The following is a 19458-nucleotide window of genomic DNA, read 5'->3' as shown; positions in this document are numbered from 1 at the left end:
ATGTAACGAACATATCAACTTTATATGTAAAACAACGTAAAAATAACCACCCATTACCTCGGAAAAATATCGCTGGTCGCGTAGTACTACCTGCGGTATTTTTGATTTTGATTGCGGCGGCGAAAGCGATCGTGTGGAGGTAGAAGGCAAAGTGGTCGCGTTTGAATTCGAGATAGGTGTTTCTGTGCCGGTATTTGTCGACTTTTGATCGGGAAAATTACGCTTACGTGTGTTTACGGTGCTCTCTGTCGTTTTAGCTGATGGTTTGGGAACTGGCTGCTTTGGTGTCTTGAAGTTGGCCGGTTTAGCTGCTTCGCTGGTGCTTGGTGTGAGAGTTAGCTGTGGTCTTGACAGGGGTTGGTTTTTTCTTGGTGGATTTCTGGCGTCATTATCTGTCACAGTCGGCCCGGTTAACTTTGGTTTCTTTTCTTGGTGACTTCTCATTAATGTGAGCCTCTTTCTCTTTCGGCTATTGGGCACATGGAACCCATCTTCGGATCTGGTTTAGTCGTCTGTTGTTTCGTTTCTCGCTGTGTATTCTTGATCGCTCATTGCTTTCAAGTTGATATTGGGTGTTCCGGTTTTCTGTGCTGGTTTTTCTTGGTTCCTGTTTGTTGGGTAGTTATTGCTCATGGCCTGGATTGTTTTTGTCAGTACTTCTATTTGTGTGGAGAGATGGGCTACTTGTTCCTGGAGCCGTGCACTCTCCTTGCGCAACTCGTACATTTGTTTCTAATTGACTTGATTATGATTATTCTGATTATCGCCGGCTACTTCCGGCAAGCCTATTTGGCTTGCCATCATTCACCGGTGTTTTCACTGGGTTTTTGGTTCTTTTGTTTCGAATATTTTTTTCCACTCGGAGAACTGAACCGTGCTCGACGCAGCTAGGGGAAATGTCGTAATGATAAGAATACTGCCCTGCGGAACACCCAAATGTATGGGCTGTAGGTCAGTGTATTCGTCACACTGTTTGACAATAAAATGTCTGTCTGTGAGGGACGATTTCAGCAATTGAAAGTGCGCATGGGGCAAACATTTTTTCAATTTAACGTGCGGTCCAGTGAGCCGCACCTTGTCGAAGGTCTGAGAAATATCTAGAAATGCAGCAGAGCAATATTTTTTATCGTTTAGGTTTTTGTTAATTTGATTGACTAATCTATGTATTTGTTCTGTTGTTTCGTGTTTATTACGGAAGCAAAATTGATGGTCTGGATTGATCTCTGCGATTAATTTTAGTCTCTTAATGTATAGTTTTTCGGAAAGTTCTGAGATGATTTACATAAAACTAAAGAAAGTTCATATGTACTTATATTTGTTGCTCTAAAGTTGTTATACTTCAAAATAATCTTACTTATGATACTTTATTATAATGTTCAGTGGTGTAGTAATTTAAATTTATCAATACCTTGTGGATTATTGAAACAATAGAAATTATATTTAATTAAATGATATTTACACATTTTTAGTGAGTGTCAGTTATTAAGATAGTCTACATATATTAGTTAAGTCTAAGTATAAGTATATACGTTAGTCTTATTTATGTATTAATTAATTCTAATTTGGAATATACAGGCTGATATATTTATCCTGCATGCATCTTACGCGTGAATTGATGCAAGTACAAAAGAAAAGAAGTAACAATAACATAATTAAGATTGTACTAGGTGTTATCTAATAAATTATGCAATTACAAAAATATTTAAATACAATATAAAATTTAAAAAATTAAGCAGTTAAAACTTAAGTCGATATCATAACAAGTTTAAAGATTGTTAATTTCCCCGAAAAAATATTCTTGTTTTTAATGATGTAGTAGCTACATTATGTTTTTTTTAATTACGAAATTTAAATTAAGTTTCAATTATATAAAACAATTATTTTCAGAAATTCCCTTATATTTAAATAAAGAATTCGAAAAAGATCAAATATACATGACAATTAATATGAAACAGAAGCAACATTTTTATGGAAATTAAATTTATTTGGAAAAATATACATCTTCAGGTACACAAATAACTGTTTTTTATTCATATATTATTTTAAAAAATGAAGTTAAAACAATGATATTAATGTAACGACAGCCATGTAAATAGTAATGAAATAACCGACGGAAAATGACAGGGCTCTAGCATGCTCAGGAATCACTACTAAAGCATAAACTATCGTGTGTAGGAATCTGCCCAATGCATAAACTCTGAACAGGTATATAGCTAGAGTGTAAGAAGGTCCAGTACTTAAATATCCTAAACTGACTAGCAAAAATATCGGTATGTTCTCTAAATCGTTCAAATGTGCTCTGAAATCAATACGAACATTTGTCAACGACGAAACATTGATTTGAAACTAAATTAAAAACATCTGCCCCAAGGTTATCACATCAAATAATAAACATTTCAGTATTTGACACAATACATAATGATAACATTGTTTGTTTAGCTAATAAAAATTATAGATTCACCTTCGAATTCGTTCCACCGAGTCGCTTTGTTTAACTTTACCGTTATTGGACACACAATCCTCCGGACTAGCAAAACACTACAAATATTTAGGAAATAAATGTCATCACTACATAGTATAAAACAAAGTCGCCTTTTCTGTCCCTATATCCCTATGTGCGCTTAAATCTTTAAAACTACGCAACGGATTTTGATGCGGTTTTTTTCAATAGATAGAGTGATTCAAGAGGAAGGTTTATATGTATAATACATGCATAATATACTAAGGCAACATTGCTAATTTTAGAGGTTTCTAACGTGATGTCGTAAATTAACCTATTTTTTAGGCTTATTTAGCAATTAGCAAAAACGCTGCCTAACCCTACGAGTTAGATCAAATTAATGTACTACAGTATTGTACATCATAAAAAGGTCTACAAAAAAGTCCGCGATGGTATATGTTTATCTTTTAGGGATAACCCACATTAACCATTTTTATTGTTTACTTTTTACGTGAGAAAATGGCTTATTTACGAAGCTATTTTAAGCAATACGGCATTAATCCTTATCGAATTAAGTACCTTAAATACAGTGTGCAATTAATATAGATCAATATGGTTCCTTACAGCATGTAAATTAAACAAATATTTTCGGAGATATTACAAATTTAAAATTTGCGTTTAAAAATGTCTAATGTAATAAAAATAGTATGAATTTAGATATTCCAAAGATAGCAGGAAATCTTCATAGTAAGTATAGAGGAAGAGGAATTGTTTTACTCCAAATTTAATGCGTGCAGGCCAAGGGCAGTAATGAATGAACCAAAACTACTGGATCGATTTTAATCACGTTTTCATTGAGTGACATAGGCATATATATTTTATGCCCGTGCAAAGTCGGAGCGGGCCGCTATGTTTTTATATACAACGTTCATATTTTTTCTGTAGTGTATTTAATTTACTATCAGCATTGCACCCGTGCGAAGCCGGGGCGGGTCGCTAGTAAGAAGAGTATAAAACGATGTTATTTTTAAGGCTTAGAAGGGCGGTATAAAAGAAATATAAACAAAGCAAAGATTCATCACACATTCGGTAAATCATTTTAATGAATGCTTTTAGTGTATATATTGAGAAACTGAACCATGTATGAGAGAGTAATTCTGATTTTTTATATACGACTATGAATAAATCGTTAAATATAACGGCTTTACTTTTTCGATTGCTATACGATAGTGTGGTTATGTTATATACATTTGAACGCATATTTTGATCGATTTCAATGACTCGTAGTATTTTTTTTCGGTCAATATTATATTTTTCAAAGCCTATTACGATGTAACATGATTTTTTTCGTTAGATTTTAATAAACTCATAATGATATAAATAATTATTTTAATGTTTTGTAATATTTCTATGTATAATTTCAACAAAAATATACCAGAGCGTTTATTATTTATACAAATTTATTGTATATTGTATGGCTTTCAAAGTAGGCCAATTCTAAAATAATGCTCTTATACCAACGCGCAATAGACTAGATTCTCATTTTTGAAAAATTTGCTTTATTCGGATTAAAAGTTATTTCTGTATAAACATGGATTTTAAAGAAAAATTAGTAAAACAGTAGCTTCTTTCGGCAATACAATATAAAATTTTTAAAAATTAACCACTTAAACCAGTTAAAACTTAAGTAGATGTCATAACAAATTTAAAGATTGTTAATTTCCCAGAAAAAATATTGTTTTTTTTGTTTTTAGTGATGTAATAGCTACATTATGTTGTTTTTTAATAACAAAATCTAAATTAAGTTTCAATTATATAAAACAATTATTTTCAGAAATTTGTTTATATTTAAATAAAGTATTCGAAAAAAAGATTAATTATACATGACAATTAATATGAAACAGAAACAACATTTTTATGGAAATTAAATTTATTTCGAAAAATATACATCTTAAGCTATACAAATAACTGCTTTTTATTCATATAATATTTGTAAAAAAATGGAGTTAAAACAATGATATTAATGTAACAACAGCCATGCAAATAGTAATGAAATAACCGATGGAAAATGACAGGGCTCTAGCAGGCTGAGGAATTACTACTAAAACATAAACAATCATGTGTAGGAATTTGTCCAATGCATAAATTCTAAACAGGTATAAAGCTAAAGTGTAAGAGGGTCCAGTATTTAGATATCCTAAACTGACTAGCAAAAATATCGAAATATTCTCTAAATCGTTCAAATGTGCTCTGAAATCGATAAGAACATTTGTAAACAAGGCCTCAAGGTTATCTCATCAAATAATAATCATTTCAGTATTTGACACAATACATATTGATAACATTTTCTAGCTAATAAAAATTATAGATTTACCTTCGAATTCCTTCCACCGAGTCGCTCTGTTTAACTTTATCATTATTGAACGCACAATCCTCTGGACTAGCAAAAGACTACAAATAACAGGTCAATTCAAAAGTCCGCGGCCTACCATAGTAAAACACACTTTTTTGGCAAAATTAGTTTTTTTTTATTCAACATAATTCCTTTTAAGCGTGATACACTGATTATAGCAACCCTCCAACTTTTCGATACCATTTTTGTAGTACGATTTGTCCTTTGCTTCAAAATAGGCCTCAGTTTCGTCGATCACCTCTTCGTTCGACGAACATTTCTTCCCGGCGAGCATTCTTTTGAGATCCGAGAACAGGAAATAGTCGTTGGGGCCAGATCTAGAGAATACGGTGGATAAGGAGCAATTCGAAGCCAAATTCATGGATTTTTGACACGGTGCATTGTCTTGGTGAAGCAGCACCTTCTTATTCTTCAAATGCGGCCGTCTTCCGGCGATTTCGTTCTTCAAACGGTTCAATAACGCTATGTAATAGTCGCTGTTGATGGTCCTTCCTTTTTCAAGGCAGTCAATGAAAATTATTCTATGCGCATCCCAAAATACAGACGCCATAACCTTGCCAGCGGACTATTGCGTTTTCCCACGCTTTGGAGCGGGTTCATCGTGTGCAGTGCACTCGGATGACTCTCGATTGGACTTCAGAGTGAAATGATGGAGCCATGTTTCATCCATTGTTTTATATCGACGCAAAAAGTTGGGTTTATTACGCTTGATCATCTTCAAACACTGCTCCGAATCATTAATTCGTCGTTGTGTCTTTTAATTTCACCACGTCTAAACTTAGCATACCAATCCTTGATGGTTGATTTTCCTGGGGCAGTGTCCGGAAATTCGGCATCAAGCCAAGTTTTTGCTTCAACTGTATCGTTTTCCTTCAAAAAGCAATATTTTGTTAACACACGAAATTCCTTTTTATCCATTTTTTTTCAGAAGAACAAAAGTTGTTCACTCAAAATACTATAATTCACAAACTAATGATCAAATTTATGAGCTGTCAAATTTATACATGCATCTTTTGAGATTTAGGGCTAACTAAAAACACATGAATTTAATTCTCCATTCACCGTCTATGTGTCAGGCCGGGGACTTTTCAATTGACCTGTAATTTATGAAATAAATGTCATAAGAAATAAAACAATGTTACCTTAGTTTTGAAGCGTCGGCTGCTTGTTAAAACGCACATAGCCAATATTTTAAGGCCTAGAAGGCCCGCGTAAAAAAATGTAATACAAGCAAAGATTCCTTAAACATTCCGTAAATCATTTTAATTAATGTTTTTAGTGTATATATTAAGAAACTGAACCATGTATGAGAGAGAAGTTCTGATTTCTTATCTGCGACTATAAATAAGTCGTTAAAATATATCGGCTTTAGTTTTTCGATTGCTACACGATAGTTTGGTTAGGTTATATAAATTTTAACGCATATTTTAATCGGCTTCCATGACTGGTAGTATTTTTTTTCGGTCAACATTTTATTTTTCAAAACCTATCACGACGTAATGTGATTTTTTTCGTTAGATTTTAATAAAGTCATGATGATATAAGTAATTATTTTTATGTTTTGTAATATTTCTATAATCTGTTCAAAGTTATTTCGTACATACGCCATTTACATTTGTGACATCAAAACGTTGCAATGTTGCCGCATCTGAGTTTTAGTTCAGTTTGGCTTTGATATACAACAAAATTCAAATGTAAATAAAATAATTGAACAAAAATGTTTTCAAATATAATTTATTTTAACATTATAGTATATCTAAAAACGACAGTTAATCATACAGCCACAATAATTTATAAGTTAGAGTTCTAAGCTCTTATCACTATTGCTTTCAAGAATTTTGCATACACAACCGGGCGATTTTGACTGGCTCATTCGTTTCCGTGTTCGAACTAATCAGACAGTATTATGATGATTATATGATAGAAAAGGGAAATAGATGTGAATGTGAAATAGAATAAAACACTTTCAAGGCCTGAAAATATCTTGGGTAAGATATTTCTATTAGAATCTAACTACTACAAATTAACTGAAAAAATCCAAAGGATACTCGTGTAGATGTATACAATATTCAGAAAGCAAACCCATTGAATTCCACAGGTACGAAGCTTAAATATGACGCTACAAGTGTTGAAGCATGAGTAAATAAGGTAAAAAATACAGGATGTGTATTGTTATATAAGCCTCAACCTAACCCACTTTAAAGGAAGAAGATTTTACGTTAATCATAATGAATGATGAAAAATATGAAATGTTAAAAAATACAGCACGGACTTACTGCATATGGATTTGGGTTACATTCCTTGCTTCTAGTGAATGAATTGAAAGAGGGATTGCGATACTATTTGGCTCTGACCATCTGAGTAATTGTAGAGGTACATGAATAGTTGCTTTTTATATAAAATATGTTTATAAAAGGTTGTTCATCTTAAATTTGTTATAAATGAACGTTGTATCAACAAATTTAGTTAAGTTTGGAGTAGAGTTTCAAGCAAAATGTTAGATTAATTTGTGAATTCTAGAATATATATTATACTTTTCAAATATACGTTTAAGTGACAAGAACTATCTATTTGGCTTGTTATTGTGATGTTTATATATTGAATTACAATTTATGTTATAATGAATGTTACATGTTTTCTCTTTTTTCCCTTAAAATTAAATATGTTTATAAAAGGTTCTTCATATTACATTTTTTATATTATAGATGAAAAATATGCACCAAAAAATTTTAACTTGAGTTGAGTGATAATAATAAAAAATACTAGAACTTTTATAGAAATGACTAAGCATTCCAGACAGAGTAACCATGAAATGTAGTATAATATTAAGTAAAAATACTACCAATATAATACAATCATTAACATATCAAATAATAATTCTAAAGAGTATCCAATGACAACATAACTTTCAGTTAGGAACTATGGAATAGTATTATTGAAATCAAATACCTATACTTGCTAAGACAAATCAACATGGTATCAATAGAAAACCTAGTGTAACATTTTATGATGATGCAAATTATGTAATGTGATGATGTATAGTCTATTCAAAGTTATTTTGTACATACGTCATCTAAATTTGTGATGTCAAAAGGTCGCAATGATGCCGCATCAACTATTAGTTTTATATTTAAAACTACAATTAATAACACAGGCATAACAGTTTGTAGGTTAGAGTTAATATTTTTGCGTACGTTTGATAACCGGACAACTTTGACAGGCTAGTTCGGTTTCATGTTCGAACTTATCAGAGATCATTATGTCTCTTTTTAACTAGAATAAAATGAGAAGGAAAATATTGTCGGATTCTGAAACGAATTTACAAATTGCGGCAGGCAATACATTAAACATCTTGATGACGTATGTATAAAAAACATTGAATAGATTATATATAAGTACTAGCTGACCCGACAGACTTCGTCCTGTCAAAAAGATTTGTAATGTGGCAGTTTTTGTGCCTACGTATTTTAAAAAATTCTCCTGAACAGAACCATCACCCTGGTGATAGGGCGTTGTGAATAAAAAATAATTAAATAAAACATATATAAGGATTGAAAAGTAAGTAATCGCTTTATTGTTAATCATGTGAATCATAATTATTATTATTATTATCATTATATTGCTTTGTGGTATACGATGTTTTTTGTTTGATTACCTGGCGCATAGATAAACAAATCTGATGGTTTTCCAACACGGGAACAGGCAACATACAATTGACCATGTGAGAAACATGGGTTTTCTAGATTAATACCACAAACACTTAATGATTGCCCCTGGGACTTGTTTATAGTCATAGCAAAAGCAAGCCGTCAACATGTCTATAGGAAATTTGCCATTACCAATGTCAATGAGTTGTTTAGAGAATATGTTTCCAGATTGGTCATTTTGCAACTCGACACGCATATTCTTGCTTAAATGAAGTACTTTAACATGTTTCCACAAATTGGAGGACTTTAGACATGCATTGAGTTCATCAGCTGGCGTTGATCGTGGAATCACTGGCAATGTTTGACGAAAATCTCCTGCTAATAAAATCATTGCACCACCAAATCGGTTATTATTGCTACGTAGATCTTTTAAGGTTCTGTCTAAAGCCTCCAAAGATTTTTTATGTGCCATCGTGCATTCATCCCAAACAATCAATTTACATTGCTGCAAAACCTTTGCCATTGCAGAGTTCTTCGAAACGTTGCAGGTTGGAGTTTCATTGCTTTGCATATTTAATGGCAATTTTAGTGCTGAATGGGCTGTTCGACCACCTTCAAGCAAAGTTGCTGCGATTCCCGACGAAGCGAGTGCAAGTGCAATTTTATTTTGTGAGCGAATTGTTGCTAATATTAATGAAATAAAAAAAGTTTTTCCTGTACCACCAGGTGCATCTAAGAAATAAATCCCTCCAGTTTCATCATTTGTTACTTTCATAAGAGTTTCAAATACATACTTCTGTTGTTCATTTAACAGTGGAAGATTTGTTTGAATTTATTCTTTCAAAGCGTTGAGATCATACAGTCTTTCTCGATGCAACTCTTGGTTAAAAGCGTCATGCATTGGACGATTGGGCGCGGTCAGGCCTAATTGAATTAATAGTTTGTTTGACATTATCAAGCACATGTCCTCAATTGAAATCAATGCTTCATTGTAAATTTCTTCACTGATTTGTATATTTGGATTTCCCATTCTATTCCGTATTTGATACAAAATATCATCACACATATAATCTTTGTACTTCATCCACAAATCAATTGGGTTTGATGGGAAGCATGTAGATATGATTATAGAAAACAATGTTCGTATTTGATGAGTGTGTGATGATATTACAGCATCATTGAGAGTTTGATCCCAATGAGCGTCATTTTCAAGCAATTGCAAACGTTGACAGGCTTCTCTGTAGAATCCACACAATTCACCTTCAACAGTTCGTAACTGTTGGAATGATGTTGGGCCACGTACATTGACTAATAGCAGTCGTAAATAAAAACATTCATCATTGCTTGGATGTACTGAATAAATCCGGCCAATCGCATCGGTGGAATATACATCTGTATATCCTGGAACTGGTTTTCCTTGTTTCCGTCGTATAAATCTCCTTGAGGATTGATTCCAGGTATAATATTTTGGCATTTCAGAATATAGCAATGTTTGTGCGAAATCATCGTTTTGGCATGTCTCAAAAAAACTGGTTAATGTAGTAGATGGTGGCTGAGCAGCTCTTTGTACTGCGTTCTGTGCTGTAAAATACACTCTTTGTCCATTTTCTAAATGCACAGCTAAGTGAACAACAGAAGGGTGTCTCTCATGAATAGGAAAAGAAAATATTCGCCAAACTGCTTCATTACTACTGACATAGCGGCCCATTTGGTATTGGGTAACTTCATCATTAGAATTCTCTGCACCAATTTCAATCACAGCCATATCACTCCCTTTGCTTACATATTTGCAAATGTATTTAATCGATTTCACTGAATGGCAAGATTCAACGTTGATGTGTGCTTTGAATGTCTTTGATAAAATGGGTGAATATGGAACAATCCAACGATTATCTATTTCAATATCTTGTTGATTTAATTTGACAATTGTTGATTTTCCATTGTCTGCTGTCGATCTGCGACGATACAATGGATAACCGTCATTACCAGTAATTGTTTCCGATATTAATGTCCGTGGATATCGTTTTGAACATTTACCATCCATCATACACGGTGAATTTTGATTAAGAGTTCCACAGGGACCATGTATCATGTTTTTGATAACTACCTCATGCAATCCAGGATCTACTTGTACATTAGGGATTTCAGCTGATATCACTGCATCAACTTCATTTGGCCTTATCTTTTCAACCAACCAAATCAAAATGTGTGCATGTGGCAATCCTCGTTTCTGCCACTCCACAGAATACATCCAGCAGCGTGTCTCACCAAACACATTATGTTTTACGATGAAATTCATTAAAGATTTCAACTTTTGTCTAAAGACTCTGGCTGTAATATCATGACGATCAATGGATGATTTCCCAGGTAATAACTCCTGCTTAATTTCTATCCATTGCGGATTGCATGTAAATGTGATGAACAAATCTGCTGTACCATAATGACGAACATACGACATGGCATCTTGAGCATATTCGTGCATATGCCGAGGGCTTCCGATGTATGTTGCTGGAAGAATAGTCATCCGACCGACATTCTGTGCATTTCCATCAGTATTAATCGCATCTCGAAGGTGAATATACTCTTCAGATCGGAGTTTGGTTTGATTCAACCTGATGAATGTTAATCTCTCCGTTTCAATTTTAACATACATGTCATCAACATATTTGTGATATAATCGCCGACATTTCAATATGCGATTATCTGCATTTTCCCGAATCATTAGGCGGTATGAATAATAGTTCATTGAACTGACTTTTTTGTTGGTTTCAGAACCTGTAAACAGATTTTGTTTTAATAACATTCAAATACATAATATAGTGACTGAGATATTATCGCCATAGCTAAACTAATATTTTAGTTACCTGTAATGGGATTTATCATTTTTATTGATAAATCGTAGCCATCTTCACCTTGCCAAAATATAATGGGATATTGCAGTGCATCATATGAGCGGTGTGTTTCCTTTATAGGTTGTAATTGAAAATTCCGACGATGTAAAACAATATCACGGGATTCCAAGTTTTCTCCAACTACAACGATAGCAACTTCATCAATAGTTGGTGCATTAAAACGTCTTGTATGTTGACCTGCAGGTGTTTTATCAGCTCTGATTACAATTTTGTGATTATCGGATGGCATCAGATCCAGGGCAGTTTTAAACAATATAATCAATTGATTGTGTTGATGAAATAAAGTTTGTAATTGTTCTACAATAGACCTTTTTACTAAATTGTTATGTGCACAACGCAGATCAATTTCTTGTGGTGAATTGCCCATAAAATAAATTTGCAGGAATTTGTTGTCGCTATCTGACACTGGTAACAGTGAACCTGCTCTGTGATATATTTGCCCTTGTATCTGTAAATAAAAAAAATATTATGGTGTGGTATAAATTAATGGATTGTCAATGATCAAACTTAAATAATATTTGATCTTAAAAAGTATATATTTAGTTTTAACTAATATCTATCAAATATAAAATATAATAAAAGTGTCACTGAAACTGAATCACCATATAATATGATGACTAAGTGATATATTTCGTAATGATTAAGAAATTGAAGATTAGTAACACATCTTAACTTTGGTGACAGAAAATTTTGTTCGCTAAAATAATTATGAGTAACTGCTATAATACATACCTTGAAAGTTGGCATAAAATTTTCCCGAACTGCATTTGTTGCCCCAAATGAAGTCATTTGAAAGCAATTGTTATATTGTTGAATATGTGTCAAAAAGTGTATAGAATCTGTTCCTATTCCTGAAACCAATGAGTACAATGGTTCTGGTGGTGGATCCAATTGTATCAATTTCACTTTACCATTTGCGCAACACAATCCATTGGCTTCGTTTTTGTATTTTAATGCCTTACAGTGTGAGCAAACCAAGTTCATAGAACCAATAACAACACATTGGTAGTTACTGTAGTCAATTGACACATCGTAGCTGAAAGCAGCTGGATTCAAACTTGCGCGATTATTAGTTGAATGTCGCGCTCGCGCTTCACGCGAATCAAATATAAATTATTTTTTCACTAATCACGAACTAAACAAACACTAATTAACTAAACACTCTGCACAAAACACGATATACGAATTTGTTTCGTGTATCACTTGACAATTCATCTGTCATCTGTCAAAAGTCATCTGTAACAGACAACTTTTTTTTTTAAATTTGATATGACTTGAACTCAAATCCTTTTAAGCCGTACAAATTGTTTTATTTATTTAAAATTTGAATTAAATTTTAAACAAATAAAAAATTTTAAATAAATAAAACAATTCGTACGGATTAAAAGGATTTGAGTTCAAGTCATATCAAATTTTAAAAAAAAAAGTTGTCTGTTACAGATGACTTTTGACAGATGACAGATGAATTGTCAACTGATACACGAAACAAATTCAAACAAAAAGGGCTATTTTTAGGGTTTTTCCAGCAATAATTCTAATTTTTCTCGCCGTAAAAACCATCCCTGAACTTCAACGAACATTTTAAAAAAAGATTTGGCCAAATTGGTCCAGGCGTTGTTGAGTTATGCGCTTAGGAACATATTTTGCGATTCATTTTTATATATAAGTATATGTATTGTTCGAAATGTTTGAAACTTTTGTTTGCCGTCGTGGCTCTTAGCATAGCGATTAAAACAAGTAATATGTTAAAAGTAGCGACATCGACATGTTGGACGTCGCGAAACATTTCCCCAAAATTTCTATAAAGTTAAATCTCTATTTCTCTATGGGTTAAACCCAAAGTGGCCGCTGTAGTTCGTTGGATTCCACCACTTGATTGCTTATAAATGGCAACGTTGCAAAGTTAGGCGGAAATTACCGAAGTTTACCGAATGCCGGCTATGATTCTCTAAAATAGCCATTACTTCGAAAGGTATTGAGAAAAAGATCACCTGCTAATATTATTCAAAGCTTTTGGACATATTTTATATTGATTTTAAGCAAAAACAACCGCATTCAGTGAAGAAAAAAGTGTTTTGTTCTATAAAGATGATGGAACACTATCATATCATATCTTCTCCAAATTAATCATCTTGGGTTATTTGCAGTTTCTAAACCTAGAGAAATGTCATCACTGGAACAAACGCCTCTTTTGAGAAACCCCATTATTTGGAAAGAAAAAATGAAAAAATGCTGAACTTAACGAGATTATGTTGAGGATTAAAGCTTCTCTTTGTCGAAAAAAAAATTCACAAGTCACTGACTTATCAAACTGACCTTGTAATAAGTTATATTCTAAAATTAACCGGATTTTGTTTTTTTAATTTCTGTAAAAGTTATTATTGGACCTGTTATCGTGAAGTACCTTATCTACAGCAAACCCGATTTCTTAACATTACGCAACGCTCGCAAATACTCGTGATTGATGGAGTTTATTATAATGGGTTTTCTCGGTATGATCGATAAAACTACAAAATATTAACAACCGTTTTGAATATATCACGAAAAACACTTTTTGGTTTTCTCGACATGCTGAAGATATTTTGCAGTGGGCATTGAAGGAAATACTTTTATTTCTTGTTAAATAAAATACAAACATTCAACAAAACATTATAATGGTCACTATCTTGATAATATACAAGGTATTACGATGGTCATTACAATGACATCGGTCTATAAACCACGTCAACAAGATACTCTTCGGGAGATTCTAAGAAATTATGCTATTACTATTAATTATATCAATTGCTACATTGCCTATGAAGGTAAAAAGGTAACACGTGAGACAAAAGTCCCTCTATCATTTTGATTGCCTATAACTTTACTCAAAGAAAAGATAAGTAAGTTTGGTTTTCATAAAAAGTTTATATGGCCTTTACATTTTTTTTCGTTATGATTAAAAAATTATATCGGCAACATCTGAGGCTGAATTTCTTCAATTTCGTGACGAATATTGTATTTAAGATGTTGAATCGTTTGGGGCTTATTCACATAAACCTTTGATTTAAAAAAAATCATGAGAAAAAGTCTGGTGATGTTAAATCCGGATATCTAGCTGGCCATGCTAAATCGCCACTTCGGGAAATTAGCTTTCGTGAAAAAACGTCATTCAGTAATTGAACTGTTGAACGAGCTGTGTGTGCTGTGATCTCATCTTGCTGAAACCACATGTCCTCTAGTCCTTGCTTTTCCATTTCAGGCACAAGAAAATTTCGAATCATGTCTTGAAACTGTTCAGCAGTAATCGCAACACCTTGGTTATTTTTTAAAAAATAGGGACCAATGATATTTCCAGCATGAATAACACACCATACAGTTGTTTTTAGTGGATGCAATGATGTTTCATGAATTAATTGAGTACTCTGTGTTCCCCAAAACTGACTGTTCTGTTTATTGGCGTGGCAACTGAGAAGAAAATGGGCTTAATCACTCATGACCAACTTAGACGAAAAATCTTCCATTTCACCTGACAGCCTTACGATTGCATTATTGTACTCAACTTGTTGATCAGGATCTCTCGGTAGTAATTTTTGGACTAATTGAATTTTATACGGGAGCATTTTCAAATCAGTTTTCAAAATTCGCCTTAAACTGGGTCCAGAAATATATAACTGGAAACAACGTCTCAGAATTGATGTTTCTGGAGGCTCTGCTACACTATCGCGCACTAGAGCCACATTTTCAGTTTTACGAGACGTCCATTGTCTTCCAGAATGAGACCTGTCTGCTGATGTACCGTACTGACGAAAGTTCGCATGTAAACGGTAAATTGTGGTTTTGCGAGGCACTGGACGACTAGGATATTTTTGACGCAACTTCCGCGGAGTGGCAATAATGGAACGATTATTCTCAATCAATATTGTCACTATTTCTGCTAGTTCTTGTTCATCTACACAACATAATGGTTAAAGCGAAACTGGGCTAAACGCCACATGACCAAAACGCCGCGCAGTTAAAATAGTAGCGGGACTTTTGGCCCACCTGTTATATTCATCTATATTCTTGATGTAGCACAAGTTTTCGATACATCAAGAGAACAGTCTCGGTTGTTTTTTGTCCTAGCTTAAAAGACTTGTTACCCTTGCCAATATCTGCATGACCTCACGGTATCAACATATGCATCGTGGTAATCCAACTTTCAGTTCTGATCACTGATTATGGTGGTCTTCGTCTTGATGTTCCAGATTATCTTGGTCACTAAGCATCATTTCCATTCACTATTTTGAAAGTTCTTTTTACATTTCTGTTCTCGTCGTACCGTCATTTTTCTTCGTTCATTTTTAACGTCTATTTCATTGACTTTTATTAGATTATCATATCGATTCCGAAATACTATTTATTCGATTCAATATTTTATTAAATAACTTTCAGCGTTCTTTTTATCTATCATATTTGTCTCAGTAACAGGTCAATTGAAAAATCACCGGTCTACCATAGTAAAACAAATTTTTTTGGCAAAATTAGTGTTTTTTTATTCAACATAATTCCCTTCAATGATGATACACTGATTATAGCGACCTTGCAACTTTTCGATACCATTTTTGTAGTACGATTTGTCCTTTGCTTCAAAATAGGTCTCACTTTCGGCAATCACCCCTTCATTCGACGAAAATTTCTTCCCGGCGAGCATTCCTTTCAGATTTAAGAACAGGAAATAGTCGCTGGGGGCCAGATCTGAAGAATACGGTGAATGAGGAAGCAATTCGAAGCCCAATTCATGGATTTTTGACACGGTGTATTGTCTTGGTGAAGCAACACTTTCTTTTTCTTCAAATGCGGCCGTTTTTCGGCGATTTCGTCCTCCAAACTGTCTAATAACGCTATGCAATAGTCGCTGTTGATGGTCCTTCCTTTATCAAGGTAATGAATGAAAATTATTCCATGCTCATCCCAAAATACAGACGCCATAACCTTGCCAGCCGACTGTTGCATTTTCGCACGCTTCGGAGCGGGTTCATCGTGTGCAGTCCACTCAGGTGACTGTCGATTGGATTTTGGAGTGAAATGATGGAGCCATGTTTCATCCATTGTCACATATCGACGCAAAAACTTGGGTTTATTACGCTTGATCATCTTCAAACACGTTGTTTTCGTCGGTAACAACCTATTTTGGGCGTCCACTGCGTTCACCGCCTTCGGTGCTTATTTCACCACGTCTAACCTTAGCATACCAATCCTTGATGGTTGATTTTCCATCAAGCCAAGTTTTTCCTTCAACTGTATTTTTTCCCTTCAAAAAGCAATATTTTATCAACACGCAAAACTCCTTTTAATTCATTTGTTTCACAATAACAAAGGTTGCTTCACTCAAAATGCTATAATTCACAAACTATTGAGCTGTCGCATTCATACACGCATTTTGAGGACTAACTAAAAAACGTATGGATTATTCCAGTAGCGCCATCTATGTGTCAAGCTGGGAACCTTTAATTGACCTGTTATATTGTCTTGCCTCGTTTGTTCGTATAGTGGAATGAAGAATTGGAATTGAAGTTATAGAGTTATCCCCCATTAGTATAAAATGTAAATTATCTAAAGAGCCCTCATGTTTGTCCTCTTCACAAGGCGAATGAGATGAAAAAAAAAAAGATTAAGTAGCCTTAAGCTAATATATTTATTCGGATAATGACACTTTTTTTTTCTTTATTGAAATGAACCCCTCAACGTAGTTATTAAGTAGATGTCACTTTAACAAATTTGTTCTTACTTGAGCAATCAATTTTACACCAAAATTCCCCGTGTTTTGAATTTCGGTTAATCCACTCTTACTAGATTTGCATTCAGGAGCTATTATTTTATTGGAACTGCAATTATTCAAGAAAAAGATCCAAGAAGAAACGTATACAGAAAATGGTACTCATAGAAAAAATAGAAATTTCACGGTATAGGCGACCTTGGGGAAATGTTTTGTTTAGTTCAATCAACGGTAGCGGTGCAATCGCAAATTGTGATTGGCTAGTTTAAATTCCTGGTGCCGCCACTAACATGGAACGTGATTGGTCGATCAAATTGTGTGAAGTCAGCATTTTCTACGGGCGTCCATTTTTAAGTTTGTTGTTTGAAGGTTTTGGTTCTTGTTTAGATAATTTCTTATGTTGTGCGTATTTCCAGATTTACATTCATTATTATGGAGTAATAATATAAAAATTGATAACAATGCGTCAGTGTAGTAGAAGATGTAGTGTACCGGGGTAAAAATCTACTACGGAAATTAGACATCGTTTCCCAAAGAATGGTCTCGCTCCTTTCCAAAAATGGGTTAATCAAGTAAATAGTAGTAAGTTACCTGGATAAACCACAATGTAAATATATCATGGTGTCTGTCACGGACATTTTAGTAAATTTTTAGAGAATTACCCTTCCTTCACGAACCGGTATTAGATTAAATGCATATCCAACATTGTTTTTATCAGGTACATATGAAATTATCTATCTACTACATGTCCGTTTATATATTGTTTGCTTACAGAAAATCAAAACCTACTTATGAAGATGTTAGTAGTATTAAAATTCAATTAATCTACCAAGTTGTTCGTTGTCAGTGTGATGTCTTTACATAAAGAAGTCTTACAAGAAGGTAATAATTAAGATAACTGGATAATTAGTAGTAATAAATACTACTTTTAATTGTAAAATATCCCTAAAATATTTGTAATACTTTAACTTTTTAGAACAATCAGTGTTAATAATTTTATAGTAGAGCTATTGTATATTTAAATTTGAGTTAAGATATTAATTGTTAGGGTGCCATCAATTAAAAATTTAATTGCTTCTTTTACGGGATTTATTACCATAAAGAAATTTATTTTGTCTAAATTTACAAATAACTACATTTGTCACGGTAGAAACGTCATACATACGTCATGGCGGTAGAAACAGCATCCTTCACCTAGTATATTCGAGAAATCTTTAAAAGGGCACATCATCACTTCAATTTTTTCACATCATTCTCCCGGAGAAAATTGTGAAGAAGATGAACAGGTTAGATAACTTATATTCTTTTTTAACGGGAGATCTAGTATCACTTGAGGTTGTTAAATCGCCAGTTGAGTCTATATTTTCAGTTCCAGAGAACTTTGCTCTAAGAAAAACAAGAGTCTAATATTGTATTTTAGTCTTATTTCAGGTTATTTAACAAAACTTCTGAAAAAGAGACAACATGCAATATTTGTCTACATTCTATATTCAGTAGTTCCACAAATTAAAAACTCTAAAATCTAAATATGTTTAAAAAACCATAAATTTTTAGTGTTTCAACTGTCTAATCCATAATGATTTTCAAGACGAAATTTTAAAAGTTATTATGAGGTGTGATTGTATTTTTGGTTTAATGAAGTTAATGCAATATCAACAGAGAGGGATTTAAAGTTTACCTTCAATATATCAAGATAAGTTAGAACTCTAATAGATCCCATAAAATTGATGGCACTAAACAAATATGGGAAGGCGTTACAGAAAAATTATAGATATTTTAATTTTGCCTAGAATAGAGTTCATAATTGTTCCTTTTTTTTACTTTTTGTTTATATATATTTATATTATTTACACTTTGTATATTTGTATAGGATTTTATTTTAATAAATTAAGTTTAAAAATTAAATTTGATATTCATTTAAATATTATTGGCCACTAAATGTGACGTCATAAAGCAATCAGGTGAAATGCCAATCAAAGCAAGGTATTTTCCTTACAGGTTTCTACATAACTATTTTAAACTAACCAATCAAATTCACGTTGTCAGCGCCGCCAATGATTGAACTAAGTAAAACTTTGCCCCACTACTTACCATTGCAGTTGCACACCCCTGATGGTACTCAAAATAAATAAACAAACGTACCATAGAAACGAAGTGAGCGAGTCAGATCTCGTCGCGTTAAAATTAAAAGTAGCGACATCTAGACTATGTTGGACATCGCGAAGTATTTCCCCAAAAATTACTTATAAAGTTAAACCTCCGTTTCTCTGTGGTCTGGTCCGACGAAAACATCTTTGCTTCTGAGAGACCAT

The 19458-nt window shown here is 33.3% G+C and overlaps 3 protein-coding genes and 1 long non-coding RNA gene across 4 annotated transcripts; 1 reads left to right on the top strand and 3 right to left on the bottom strand.

Moving 5' to 3' along the window:
• Positions 1-2004: 2004 nt before the first annotated feature.
• On the bottom strand, positions 2005-3700 carry LOC143201050 (microsomal glutathione S-transferase 1-like). Its single transcript, XM_076411896.1, has 3 exons — positions 3689-3700; positions 2462-2538; positions 2005-2299 (listed from the first exon to the last, which is right to left on the bottom strand). The coding sequence occupies exons 1-3, from the start codon at positions 3698-3700 to the stop codon at positions 2056-2058; spliced, it is 333 nt and encodes a 110-aa protein (XP_076268011.1). The 3' UTR covers positions 2005-2055.
• Positions 3701-4446: 746 nt separating this feature from the next.
• On the bottom strand, positions 4447-6277 carry LOC143201049 (microsomal glutathione S-transferase 1-like). Its single transcript, XM_076411895.1, has 4 exons — positions 6274-6277; positions 5996-6093; positions 4832-4891; positions 4447-4722 (listed from the first exon to the last, which is right to left on the bottom strand). Exons 1-4 carry the CDS (start codon positions 6275-6277, stop codon positions 4447-4449), a joined length of 438 nt encoding a protein of 145 aa, XP_076268010.1.
• Positions 6278-6734: 457 nt separating this feature from the next.
• On the top strand, positions 6735-7189 carry LOC143200632 (uncharacterized). Its single transcript, XR_013006761.1, has 3 exons — positions 6735-6841; positions 6897-7001; positions 7058-7189. It is a non-coding gene; the product is annotated as an uncharacterized LOC143200632 (long non-coding RNA).
• Positions 7190-9214: 2025 nt separating this feature from the next.
• Positions 9215-15715, bottom strand: LOC143201048 (uncharacterized). Its single transcript, XM_076411894.1, has 6 exons — positions 15691-15715; positions 15143-15340; positions 12145-12503; positions 11590-11860; positions 11365-11532; positions 9215-11275 (listed from the first exon to the last, which is right to left on the bottom strand). Exons 1-6 carry the CDS (start codon positions 15713-15715, stop codon positions 9333-9335), a joined length of 2964 nt encoding a protein of 987 aa, XP_076268009.1. The 3' UTR covers positions 9215-9332.
• Between the last annotated feature and the right edge of the window lie 3743 nt (positions 15716-19458).

This window comes from Rhynchophorus ferrugineus, unplaced genomic scaffold, assembly GCF_030347505.1.
Source record: "Rhynchophorus ferrugineus isolate W39M unplaced genomic scaffold, kcgeb_rfMv2 rfM8, whole genome shotgun sequence".
NCBI lineage: Eukaryota > Metazoa > Arthropoda > Insecta > Coleoptera > Curculionidae > Rhynchophorus > Rhynchophorus ferrugineus.
This window is presented reverse-complemented; position numbering and strand designations above follow the sequence as displayed.

Coding starts and splice junctions, on each gene's coding strand:
- LOC143201050 (XM_076411896.1), bottom strand. Junction 2,300..2,461: donor TCGGTGGAACGAATTCGAAG/GTGAATCTATAA, acceptor TATTGATTTCAG/AGCACATTTGAACGATTTAG.
- LOC143201049 (XM_076411895.1), bottom strand. Junction 4,892..5,995: donor GCCGACGCTTCAAAACTAAG/GTAACATTGTTT, acceptor TGTTATTTGTAG/TCTTTTGCTAGTCCAGAGGA. Junction 4,723..4,831: donor AAGTTAAACAGAGCGACTCG/GTGGAAGGAATT, acceptor GATAACCTTGAG/GCCTTGTTTACAAATGTTCT.
- LOC143201048 (XM_076411894.1), bottom strand. CDS start 15,715: ATGACGGTACGACGAGAACAGAAAT. Junction 15,341..15,690: donor GGTACGACGAGAACAGAAAT/GTAAAAAGAACT, acceptor TATGTTGTGTAG/ATGAACAAGAACTAGCAGAA. Junction 11,533..11,589: donor AGCTGATAAAACACCTGCAG/GTCAACATACAA, acceptor CTATCGTTGTAG/TTGGAGAAAACTTGGAATCC.